The sequence below is a fragment of the Antennarius striatus genome, chromosome 7 (assembly GCF_040054535.1).
Source record: "Antennarius striatus isolate MH-2024 chromosome 7, ASM4005453v1, whole genome shotgun sequence".
Taxonomy (NCBI): Eukaryota; Metazoa; Chordata; class Actinopteri; order Lophiiformes; family Antennariidae; genus Antennarius; species Antennarius striatus.
In genome coordinates this window covers 19,368,082-19,381,334 of record NC_090782.1, presented here as the reverse complement: position 1 = coordinate 19,381,334, position 13,253 = coordinate 19,368,082, and the positions used below count along the sequence as shown (strand labels likewise).

The 13,253-nt window shown below is 38.8% G+C and overlaps 2 protein-coding genes across 3 annotated transcripts; both read right to left on the bottom strand.

Annotated features, from left to right (window-relative positions):
• Positions 1-295: 295 nt before the first annotated feature.
• si:ch73-40i7.5 (amyloid-beta A4 precursor protein-binding family A member 3) lies at positions 296-9,181 on the bottom strand. The gene is made up of 11 exons (XM_068320323.1): positions 8,714-9,181; positions 7,009-8,017; positions 6,086-6,113; positions 5,858-6,003; positions 5,620-5,706; positions 4,659-4,844; positions 3,759-3,938; positions 3,179-3,391; positions 1,718-1,837; positions 1,379-1,519; positions 296-1,266 (listed from the first exon to the last, which is right to left on the bottom strand). Exons 2-11 carry the CDS (start codon positions 8,002-8,004, stop codon positions 1,195-1,197), a joined length of 2,169 nt encoding a protein of 722 aa, XP_068176424.1. The 5' UTR covers positions 8,005-8,017; positions 8,714-9,181; the 3' UTR covers positions 296-1,194.
• A 90-nt stretch (positions 9,182-9,271) lies between these two features.
• Positions 9,272-13,001, bottom strand: pex11g (peroxisomal biogenesis factor 11 gamma). 2 transcript variants are annotated; one of them, XM_068319766.1, is made up of 5 exons: positions 12,850-13,001; positions 11,799-11,996; positions 11,275-11,453; positions 10,962-11,030; positions 9,272-10,765 (listed from the first exon to the last, which is right to left on the bottom strand). In XM_068319766.1, the coding sequence occupies exons 1-5, from the start codon at positions 12,910-12,912 to the stop codon at positions 10,549-10,551; spliced, it is 726 nt and encodes a 241-aa protein (XP_068175867.1). In that variant the 5' UTR covers positions 12,913-13,001; the 3' UTR covers positions 9,272-10,548. The 2 variants fall into 2 exon arrangements, with proteins under 2 accessions (XP_068175867.1, XP_068175868.1); XM_068319767.1 differs by having other exon boundaries at positions 9,272-10,762.
• Positions 13,002-13,253: the final 252 nt, after the last annotated feature.

Below are 13,253 nucleotides of genomic sequence, written 5' to 3'. Positions count from 1 at the left end.
TGAATGTGCAGCAGTTTACAGTTGTCCTTGGCTGCATCATTTGGACTTTTAATTCCTTATCTGCTGTGCGAAAAGGAGGGACGATCAGTGGAGCCGTCCAGCAGGATGTTATTCTCCTATGAGTGTCATCGAAACTGAGTTTAACTTCTGTTAAACTTGTTTTAGGGAACAAAATCTTGTGAAAATAAGTCAGAGCAGAATAAGCCTGACTAATTTCGTGAACTAACGTTATGTCACAGGCCTCAGGCATTGACAGAACAATGTTACAAATAAGGTCAAAAATAACAACTTCACATAAATAAAAGGCAGTACTTTATTAGCAGATTGATTTGATTACAGTATATATTTGTGACTACTTAAAAATAGAAATTAATGGCATTACATTTGCAATTGTTACATGAAATGTCACATGATCTGTGCCATTTGTAATTTTTTTTCAAAATCATGTGTTGCAAAAAATATATGTTTTTATCTCTCCAAGTGTAACCAGTAGTTCAGACTCAGATGTAAATATGCAAGAAATTTATTTCAAAAACTAGGTAGTTTTATACATAATGTTGGAACTAGAGTATGAAAATCAACTTTGGAATTGAAATTATTCTGAAACAACGATCAATAAATACATTTTGTGCCATTTTAACACAAACTGTAATGGAAGGCAATATCTTTTGCTATCCGGCACAGAGGAGAAATCTCTCTCGAATGACTGATAGACATTTGATGATATCGGTGTGTTTGTAAGTGACTGGAATACAGCTCAATGAAATAGAGATCCTTTATCGTTTCTCCTACAAACAGGTTTAGCTCAGGCACACTGGCAGCAGACGAGGTTGGAAGACTTAAAAAACTATAGTACAGCATACTCAACGCCACATCCACCATGTAAATGGGTAAAGTCAAAAAACATCCATTTATAAATTACTTAATCTCAGCTTCTACTTGCTGAGTCAGATAAATATAGATGTAGAGCACTAATAATATAGTCTATCCATGTCAGTTGAATCATGATTTCAAAATTTTCCAATGTGCTTTACATCTTAATATTTACTGTTGTTATACTAGTTTTTTGCAATCAGTGATATAAGAGCTCATGATATGAACAGTTGCATAAGATTTTTCAAGTTTGGCAAAATTTCTTTCAGCTTAAATAGTTGGATAGTTTTTTTTCTTCTTCTTGGATGCTGCAGAACGTGCTCAAAGAAACACCGGCTGCTCTTGTCCAGTTAAGAGTCGATACGTTGAGGCTGGCATAGTTTTCAAGTGAATCTGCCCAGAAAGAAAGAAATGAAACTTTTAAATACAAGAATCTCCAATCATAATTAATTTATTTTAATGTTAAAATAAAATCCAGTTGTCCAAGCATTCAGTCCTGTCTCACCTCTCCAACAGCATTGGTCAGGATCTGGATGATCTTGTCGTGGGGCGTGGCGACGACACTCTGTCCATTGATTTCAATGATGCGGTGCCCAACACGAATGCCTCCTCTTTCCGCAATACCCCCCCGCATCAGGCTGCAGATCTGCAACAGGTAGAGTGTGAGACATTTAGCATCTCAAAACAAAGACATGTGACACAGTCAAACAAGCACAACGAATCTTCGATTCCACATTATTTTATGTTTCTCAGAAGTGATTAATATGAGTAATTGTGAAGATGCAAAAATAACTTGATAACCCTGACCTGATAGTGATACAGTAAAATGTAACTATTGACTCACAATGCCATCCTCTACACTGAAACCCAGCTGAAACATTGGGTCTGGCCTCCTGATAATTGCCATGGTGACTGGTGGGCAGTGGACTATGCTAAGCTTCACGTACTTTTGGCTTTTTAAGTCCTGAAAGAGAAACAAAAATGGGTTAAGATCATTAAAGTAACAATTTTGATGAAACCGAAAGTATAACGAAAGACTATGAAATGAAAATACTGTATAGCTGAAACTACTGACACAATTAGGTATCAAATTTGATGATTCAAGTGTTCTTCAAACGTTAGTTGGCTGAATCCGAAGAAAACCACCATTAGTGAAATATTCTACCAATGAGATTCCAGATTTATGGGATGTTTTTGAAGTAAGACTTCATGTTTAGGGAACTTTACATGCACTCATGCTGCATGGAACAGAGCCATCTAGTGGATTGGACACTTTTTGTAAATACAGTGGTACCTCTAGTTACGAATGTCTCTACATAAGAAAATTTTCTACTTACGAAACGCCTCAACAGGAAAATATTGCCTCTAGTTATGAAAGAAATTTCCAGTTACGAAAGGTAAAAATACAGTATGGGCTGCTACTCGCAGCTCCAAAACGTTCCTGAACGCAACATTCAAATAGCTGCTCTGCCGTTGGCTATTACCTAGCATCCTGGCATCCCATTGGCTAAGAGGGACCTCTGTGTGTAGCTAGATAGGCGTCTATGCAGCGTCCTCGTCATTTAGCTCTCGACCCATGACGTGTTCCGACAGTTTTACGTAAATATATTAACTTTTAGAGTATTCACTATAGACCCCAAGAAAGTGTTGGAGAAAAAAGGAAAAGAAGAAGAAAAGAGTCTTTTTGTCCATACAAAGCAAGAAATAATAGAAAAGCATGAAAAAGGGATGCGTTTGGTTGATCTCGCCAAAGAATATGGCCGTAATGCATCTACAATTGCCACGTTATTAAAACAAAAGGAAGTCTAAGGAGTTTAAGGCATCGGGTGGGTGGTTGGAGAAGTTCAAAAGGAGGTCTGGAATTCACTCTGTTGTTCGGCATGGTGAAGAGCTCATGAACCAAAGAGGGCAAAAAACAATGAGGACAGCAGTTAAAAGGTAAAAGACCATCATTTTTATTCTTTACTCTATTATTTGTTTTTTTTACATTATACACAACTCTCATTTATTGTGTAATAATCTAATTGTAACATGTATTTGTTACATGTTTTGATGGATTTTTATGCTTTATAAAACATTTCTGTTTGAATTTTGGATTTATGCTTGAATTTACATTTGCATGGTAAAACATGTCTCTACTTGTGAAATTTTCTACCTACAAAATTTCTTCCAGAACCAATTAATTTTGTAAGTAGAGGTACCACTGCATAAGCCAATATTTTTTTAGAATCTGGATCAGAAACTCCGTAAAATTTTAACAATAACAAAATTGCTATTGTTATCCAATTTTGAATTTCTGTCTTACCCGGATGATATTCTGGCAGGTAGTGATGGGAAGTCCCACCATGCTGGTATTGTTAACCGACATAATGCGATCACCAATACTGAGTTCACCACAGCGCTCAGCAGGACCACCATGAAGGAGGTTGGCCACCACCACTGTGGGTAGGATGGATCCCCACCCGGACTCCACCACCGCCAGACCCAAAATCTCTCCAGCAGCTTTGGTGATGACCACCTGAACCACAAACACAGAATGACCAATATCCGAGCACTTAAATTAACACAAATTAATTTGAATATCAAACTATGTAATTATACACAATTAGTATCGCCAAAGCAATTACACCTTGATACTAATAGATAGTCACACCTGTCTCAGTCGAGCACACATTTGTATCTTAGCTTTTAGCTGCTGAACATTAAATTAAACTACTATCAGCTAAAAGTGTGACGGACTCAGGAAGGAGAGTAAAAACAGGAACATAGAACAAAGGCAGACAGTGGAGGAATTTTTCTTGCCGTTCAAATGTAATGAAAGCACAGAAAACCTAATAGCTACAGTTTATGTTCAAATGTGTTGTTATATCTGTTCCTCTGCTTACATCTCGGATGTTCTGAGAGTCGGAGAAGTGGGCCAGGTCTCCATTGTAGAGCTCCTGACTTTCCAGGTATTCACTGTACTCTCCAGGCCTCAGATCGCTGGTCTTGATGCCGTTGGTCTGAAGGAACTGCTGGTAGGCCACGCCGAATGCCTGACCAATAGCCTGGGCTATGATCTGAGCCTGAATGGTGAGAGAAACTTGAGTGGTTTTGAGATTGTTCTTAAACTCGTGCATCCATTTCACTATATTAACAACACTCATTGGCATACATAAAACATGTCAAACCTTAAAAGATCTAAAATAAAACATTGAGTCTGAAAAGATTGTTTCCTTTGTTATAAAATATGTTTAGTTTTCCTTCTTCATCAGCGTTTTGTTAAAGTTATTAGTCAGTTGCTCACTTGTCTCCTGTAAAAGGAGATATAGGAAGAGTTAAATCTGGAAAACTAGGCACTAATCATGTGGCCTTGTGTATCCCACCGGTAATTAGTCTCCAAAAGAAACAGTTCATCCTGTTATTTACTCTTGCCAAGACTGGGCAACTGGGATAACAGCCAGTCCATTTTTACATTCAGGGGAATAGTCTAGAGGAAGGAAACCAGGCCAAGCAGAAGCTAAATCTGTAGTCCAGTTGAAAAGCAGCACATTTGATCTGAAATGGGGCATCAAGGGGAGCAAATGATACGTTCATAATTACAGGAATTGTGAACCCATTTGTGGGATTTTCAGTCAAAGACTCAAAAATATATAGAGGAACAGGCACAATAATACTATGGCCACTATAAAAAACAAAAAAACAAAAACAGGCATTGGAGCCCAACAGCTGCTGGGGTTCAAATATAAGCTCCAAAAGTTCACAGATATGAAGAATTTTCATTTGAAAAAAGCTGACTAACTCACGTCATCAGACGAGAACACGTGGCAGATCATTAAGCACTTCTTCTGAGGCCTGGCGGAAGACGACGAGGAGTTGGAGGCTGAGCCGCCATCCTGCACTTTAAGTTTCCTCCGTGCCATAAGGACCACAATGTCACCAATGTCTGCAATGTACGAAATCATCTGCAGAGCGTGATCCATCATGGCTTCCTGAGTGGAGACAAGAGGGTGATAATATATGAAACCAAGAGAAGACAGGAAAGTCTGAGTAACACTTTACTTCAGAGAAAGATTCAAGTCACCAAATGATGCTGCCACACCATTACTTTTTCATTTTTTCAGCATGAGGATCCTGCTTGGCAATTTGCTTGTGCATATTTGAAAAAGTTAAAGCTGAATTGTGAAATTAAAATAATGCCACTGAAAAATATTGAAAGATATTATATGCAACTTAAAACACTAGGTTAAAAATGTAAGTTTGCAAAACTGTGGTCATTTTACAGTATATATTACAAATGTTCCAACATTTCTGCAGAGAACGAGTTGACAAGCAGGAAACAGCCTCTGTAATAACTGTGGCACAAGATGAAGTAGCACTTCATCAAACAGGGTTCCATAAGTGAAAACACCCACATGTACTCTGTTTGGTTTTCATAAGATGAACTTCATACTTTTATTTCATATCTGAAGATCATGATTTTAAAGCCACTTTCAGCTGAAACTAGCTGTTTACACCATTGCTGTTTTCAGCATTTATTTTCCCAAGAGTTGAAAAAAACAAAAACCCTACAAAGTTCATTGGTAGCGGTACCACTTCTGTAGAGATAGTAAATTATTAGAGGTAATTTTGAAACCATTTTCTGTGTGATGGAAAATAAAAGGAGGGAATGATAAACCAGAACCCTGAAAAGAGGGTTAAAATACATTACGCTTTGTGTGCTACAAGCGTTCACATAAGTTCTTCTGATCACTTAGCAGAACCTACTTGTGTGTCAGCAGTCAGCACTTTAATTCTCTGGGTTGAGATGAACAGATCCACCTCTGTCATTGGCTGAGACTCTCCCTCTGGTGCCTGAGATCAAAAGTCAAAATAATTACACACATACTCCTATCATAATGACAACATCTGATGTATGAGAAATGTTCCTTACTTAAATAAAACCACACAGATGCAATATCACCATATTTAGCACACACTCCTGCCTCACATATCTTGAGTTCACCTTGATGCGGTCCACAGCCTCCTGAGCTTGGGTCATGCGGGCATTGGTCGAGGGGTTCTTCTCAGATTTGAGCTGAGTGGAGCCCAAATACTTGGCTCCAAATACTACTCCTTCCAGTAAATCTTCAGGGTCACATGGACCAGGAACTTCAGAATAAAACACACTGACATTAACACAATGACTGCTTGGATGGATGGACAAATGGATGAAAGGGATGAAGCAACTCACCATCTTTATATGATGGTTGATCTGTATTCTGCAATGACAACACAAACAAATCAACAAAGCAGTCAGAGATTGCAACATCACGCAACTTGCCCTGACCTACTTCAAAGGTAGAAGAAGTACACTTTATTAATCCCCGCAGGGAAATTACATAGTCACTCAGGTATTTTTACATGTTCTTTGTGTTAGTTTATGACAATCAGTGTATACACAAGCCCCGTGAAACACAGCACACAAGGGGGCCTGTAAGCATGCAGTTAGCAGTTAGTACACACATCAAGCAACACACATAGGGAGGCAGAGTGATGGGCAGCGGCTTCAGGAACGCTCCCCAATTGAGCAGCTTGTAGGGGGGACGCCTTGCTCAAGGGCGCCTCGGCAGTGGCTGGGAGGTGAACTGACACCTCCCACTGTCAGCTCACACTCCCTCCGAAGATGTCCTGGCGGGAGCTGCTGCTACTAAAGTTAACTTATTTTGTATGTTACAGCATCACTAACACCAACCTGTCAAAGTTTTCTCGTTTTATTTGAAGTACCTTGACTTGTGATGGTCATTTGATTATGTACTTTGATATTTTATAGAATGACATAAAGGAGGAATTGAAAGCAGAATAAACTGAAAAAATTAGTTTCAGTCATACCTAATTGATGACAATGAAATATCATTTATCAAACTGCACTATTTCTGATGGTGAACATGTAATTTGTCGATGGTAAACAGTTTGTGTGTATCTTCTGTCTGAGCTCACGCATATAATATTCGTTAAGGCGTTAATTACACCACGAAGAAATAGTTTGAAATGAATGTAAGTTACTGTACATGATAAATATTGGTTTTGTAGAGGATAAAATCAAAATCTTGATTTGTTTGGAGATTAGAGTTCAGCTTCCTTTTAGCACATTATATTAACGCTATCTCAACCTACCTGCTCATTCTCTCCAGCGGCCTCTTCGTCCTCTGGAGGCTCCTCACCCAGCTTCTTCCATACAGGCTCTGGATATTCATCGTCAGGTAGAGAACTGAGGGAGGTGTCTCTGTGTCGCTGCTGTTCACCATTCCCATGATTCCCCCAGAACCTTTGTGCGTCCTCCTGACTATAGGACACTGATACTACGGCATCAACCTCTCTGTGTGGCAGACATGTCTGATGTTGTGGTGCGCCTATCTCTGTGAAGTGCAGCATCCCCAGCATGTCTCTCTGGTGGCGTTCAGAAAACAGCAACCCTGTGGTTTCAGTGCTGCTGTCTGTTATTAGAGAGGGAGCACAAGCTTCCAGCTCAGACAAGCTGGAGTAATAATGCTCCTCAGGATAATGTTGTGTTTGTTGGTTGCAACAATGGTCTTCTCCCATCAGCTGGAGTTGATTGAGCAAGTGGTGGATGCGACTGTGGTCTTCATCACCTGATTTTCTGTCCGCAACCTCATGGTCCTCTTCTCTATACCTACTCTTAACCTCACATATGGTGATCTCTTCCTGGTATTCCCCAACGTCCTCTGAGTCTTCAACACTCACCAGTCCTTCCAAATCCACTTTAATATCCTGAACTGGCAATACAATATTTCCTACATGTTCCTGTTGGTTCACATCAAGTGAATCCACAGTGTCACTAGTGTTCAAAGGCAACGAGACTGGCCCACTGGGATTGGCATTATCCAGATTTTCAACAGAGGGAGGGAAGATGGGGTCATCGAGGTCATCTCCAGAGCCTGCCTCACTTGATGAGTCGGACCTCCAGTCTAATGGAGGGGGCTCAATCAAGTTGTAGGACTCTAGTTCCTCCACCTCTGATCCTGGCACAGGTGCCATAGTCTCTCTAGGGACCTCAATCTCTGAGGTTCCATCAGCGGGGATGGTGGTAAAACACGAGGAGACGGGCGGTGCAGAGGCTAGCTTATCAGTTGGACAGACATCTGAGTCCATTGTAAGAGAAAGCCTGCAGGAGGAAAGGGTCATTTTCTTGTAGAAGTTTCCTTCTAGAAGTCATATGAACTTGGTTTCAGCCAATTTTACTCAAATGATACCCTAATTTTTAAGTTTATATTACATAATTTAGTGCAAATAGAGTAAGACTGGCTTAACCTTTAGTGAATAATCACTATCTGAAACACAGTAACACAATAAAATATCCTATTTGCCCATTGACCATCAAGATAGTAGAAGGCTGCTCAAAGTACAACAAAATGTACATTGTACAATTCCCATGTGTAAAATATAGCATACCATACTTCCGAATTTGGATGATTAAGTTCATTATACAGGAAAATTTTATTGGAATCAAATGCATATTATATATTGTGTAGAAAAGCACTTTGTGGAGTTTATCAACAGCGTTATTAGGTTCAAAAATCCTCCTACCTTTAAAATTAAAAGTGACTTTACGTTGATAAAACGTGTCAGTAACTTGTGATCAAATCAAGTGTCAATGGAAACCTTACGAGTTTATTCGTTTTGCAGACAAATAAAATAACGTCACAGGCGAATTTAGCTAACAAAAGTTAGCTGTTAAAGTAGCTTAATGCTAACTAGTTAGCCAATTAGTATCCGTAGAATCACTGTAAGAGCTCGTCAACAATAAAACATTGGTTCTATGCTAACACACGGTTACAGAAGCGGACGGATAAGCCCTCACCTTCCGGTCTTCTATCCAGATAGAGACTCCTGGGGGAGCCACGACACAGAAGTTGACGTGGTTTGGGATTGGTTTCCTTTGCAAGCGTTTGAATTTGTTTTACTCGTCATGCTAACAACAGCAACTCAGTTAAATGAGATAACACATGCAATACTACTAGGTCACAGTAGTTCAGAGTGTTTCTTGTCAACGTAGCTGTAATTAACTCTATAACTATTTATTGTTCGCCGAATGTTGTTGTGCTGCATTCATGATGCCTAGAATTTTTAAAGATCGTCATCCCGGTTTTCCTATTCTTCTTTTGCGCGTCTTCAAGACTATCTACACTATATTAAGATAACACCAACAAAAATATCGTTGTTTTTTTAACCAATCATCCATTCTTGAGTTCCAAACTGCTCTGGTCTGTCGTTCATTTCTGTTATATTGTTATACAAGTGGTGCTTAATTTAATGTGTCCGTTAACCCTGAAGGCAACTGCTGTTACGTCATGTTCAGCTCTCAGACCTGATCAATCACACACCAATAAAAGGACCTGAGAAAGGAGATTAAATTGAATTAATTTTTTTTAGAAAGTAATTTTATTTACATCATCGTCAAACATTTCATTGAAATCAGTTCCATCTCAAGCATCTTCTGATCATTAGAAACAACATCCAATATTTGCATGTAAACATTTGTGTTGTCTACGTTGTCTACTGTACAGTAATATCGATCAATGTACTGTAAGCAGCTGATTTCAACAGCACAACCCAAAGACCTGAGGAAACGATAAGTAAGACCATTGGTGTAGTGAAGCTTGAAGACATTGCATCTTTTAATACCTCTATTTAATCCTGCTCATTCCAGTTTTAACAACAGTACTTGCATACTGGCCTTGTAGGGCAACTGTATTCAAATATAGTGTGTGATGCAAAAATAGTTTAAATGCTGACAGAAACAGACACAGTGTAAGTAGTCTTGTGCTCCTCTGGCTAATGTTGACCCTGAAATAGTCTGTAATTAAAAACATCCCAGAAAACAGATGAGTTTGGATGTATTATGTGATAAATACAAAAACAATAATTAGTCAATATTGTCATATATTTTGTCATGGCACAGCTGTAGAGCGGGTCGTGTAGTGTTCCAAAATCAGCGGTTCGATTTCCTCTCCTGCCCAGTCACCTCGGAGCAAGAGGCGTCAGCTCGACTCCCAGGCACTGCTGAGGCGCCCTCGAGCAAGGTGCTGTGCCCTTCACAAGTTGCCCATTGGAGGTGCACCATGAAGGAGCTGTCTGCCGCTCTGCTTCCCCCTCACCTGCATGCCCACAGGACCCTTGCGTGTGTTATGGGCCTGTACCCACTATAAAGTGTGCATGTAAACCACTTAGCTGTGTGGACTTTTCCCTTCGGGGATTAATGTAGTAAACAAATTTTTTTTTAAAAATTTAAATATAGGAATTGAATTCAAACATTTAGTAAATTTCTAGATTGCACTCATAATAATGCAAATTTTTAAATTTACTGTACATTCTAAATAGATTTTACATGCATGTGATTGCATATATTAATAGTTGATTGATGTCCCCTTCAAATCTTGCCATGCACGTTCTAATGATTGAAGGGTCAAAATAGTTTAATAAAAAATCCATTAGTCACTTTTACAAGAGGTTTTCAGTCATAGTCAACAAACACCTGGATGATTGGCTAGAAGTCTGGTACATTTCACTTGACCTGAAATAAATCTCCACTTATTTACATGGATGTATTGTGACATTAAAGTTCTGTTATTGATCAATAGACCCAACAACAGAATTCCTTCTTCAATCAAAATATTTCTCACTGAGAAGGAATATCTATAAAATGTCTGCTTGGTTCCTGCTGTCTGTATTCATCTGGACCAAACCAATAACAGATGAGACAGTACCCATCAGACCCACCAACCAGTCGGGGAATCGTCCCGCCCACAAGAAGCCGGCCGGCATCCAATGAATGGCATTACTGATGTCAGCCATGCTGCTGAGGACAGAAAGAATCTCCCTTTGCATCTGTCTGTGGAGCTGAGAGCAACTGCTGAAGAAAAACACAACACTTTACCACGTTAATCTTCAACTGGGAACGTCAGTTTCTTTCCATTGCGTGCATTTACGCCCTTTGGCATGGTTCAATATAAGTAGAAAGTATGTCTTTATTAGTATGTTCATGAAGTAATGATATTTCCCAACACGACATCCCAATATTAACTGCATACCAAATGCAGATACCACACCTGTTACCACTGCTGTCCTTCTGACATGTCTTCAGCTTCTTCTTCAGTAAGATCAGAACTCGGAGTGATCTGAGGAGTGAAACATTCACACAATACTTCATCTTAGAATGAAATTTTTTGGTAAGTATAGCCACTGACTAGGTTAGTGCTCAGTCTCACTAAGTGCTTTAGGTACTGAAAGAAAATCTTATTCTACCTCTAAAGCCTAACATTTATTGTAATAAATCTTTGTTATCACATTTGATTCATCAATATATCTACAGCATATACAGTCAGGTTATTTAATGTGATTTGCCGATAGATGATCTCAGACCTGAGTATTCCCAGTAGCAGCGATGTTCCCCAGAGCACCGTTCCAAATAGCCACCATTTATCAGATTTCACTTTAATGAGCTCAGCATCAGCAGCCCACGCAATGTGTTCACAGGGATAATACAGCTGGTCGGCCACATTGGTCAGCACTGATATCCAGCGCAAGCCTTTGTCCTCCTCCTACAAAAGACACATAAGACACATTAACGCTGTATGCACCTATGCACCATATAATTTCCATAACTAATTATTTGTTTATATGGTAACCTTTTCATTCTGACAAATACATTTTAATAAAACATTAAGAAGCCAAAGGATCTTAGCAAACACACCCACTGTAAAGGTTTAATTGTATGCTAACTGAATAGATATTGCATTAAAGCAGCTAATGTCAGATAACAAGCAGATAACTTTTGTGCCAAGTTTCAGGCTAAATCACCATAACTGATTGAAAAGAAAAAAAAGAAGTTTGACAAGACATGAGAGAAGAAAAAAGATGGAGCCAAATGTTGTTTTGCAACTCACCCCGGCCCCCATCCCATAGCTGTGGGAGTAAGCCATCATGGATAGATCATCAAACAGCCTCAGCACTGTTCGGCAGTGGCTGAGCTGTGCAGAAAACAGCAGCAGACTTCTCCCAAGTTGTTGAGATGAAACTTCTGATTCAGTCTTCCGGTTAAGAACTCCTCCAATCAGCTGAGAGCCATAACAGACTGTCCTAATCTGAAAAACAGGTTATAATAGAAAAAAAGCCTGAAGTACAACTGAAGAGACAACAGAGGGGGGCATAGGTGAGACTTTAAATTCAGCGGTGAACTAAAACTGATAATGTAATAAAGTGTGGAACAATTTCATTTATTTCAATGCTGACATAATTATAGACACAGCATGAGCATGTGTTAATATTATTATTGTTGTTAGTAGTAGTAGTAGTATTGCCATTATTAGTATAAAAATGATATCATGCGAGGAAGAGGAATTTTCTTTTTGCGATAGAGAGTAGAGTAGAACTTTATTGATCCCTTATGGAGGTTCCATCGGGGAAATTAACTAATCTTCTTTCTTTTTTATCTAATTATATATATATCATTATAATATTACTATATAGTAATAATAACAATAATAATAAATAATATAATATTATACCATAATATTACTTAGAAATATAAATATTTTGAGAATTATTTACCATCGTCTCCTGATTAAGTCTTTATGAATCATTTCTTAGTTGTGGTTAATAATTTATTTCTTAACATATTATTATCTCCACACGGACGAAGTGCCGTCCACCATCATTATTTTGTTTGTGTGTTTGCTTGTTTTATTTGTGTGTTTGTCCGTTCAGTGGATCACACAGAGGTGGATCTATGATTTTATTTTTTTTTACTTACTATGACAAATCTTGAGGATGTCCTTGCTGACGGTGCACGCCTTACTTGCGTTTGGATGAGGGGGGTTTAATTCGTTCAAGTGACGCTCAAGTGACGTCATGTATACGCAAATAATTTAAAACTAATCTGAACAAGTCTCTGCCAATGACGACTGCTACACAATCGTAAATTCCACAAACACTTACAACTTTATCTCTCCCTCTGTAGGACTCCAGCGTTCGCACAAGAGACTCCACAGACTCCTGCATGTTTGCCTGTAGTAAAAAAAAACTAGAAAACACGGGAACTGTGACGGTCCAGCGAGGACACTCTAGTGTTGTCAAATAGCTGTTCACGACTGAACTTTGAAACAGGAAGTAAAAACTAGACAAAGGTAAACGATCACATTCAATCGAACTTCTACTGACTTCCTGTCCTCTTCCACTCAGAAACTGGTTATCCGGAAAGGTTTCGGGTTTCATTAAAAAAAAAAAATCATGAATAGATAAACTTTAAAAATAAATTAATTAACATTTCAATTTTAAAGAAACTTTTTGTGGAAGTTTCACCCATGATAAAACCTGATTCGGAATTACGACTTTATTTATAT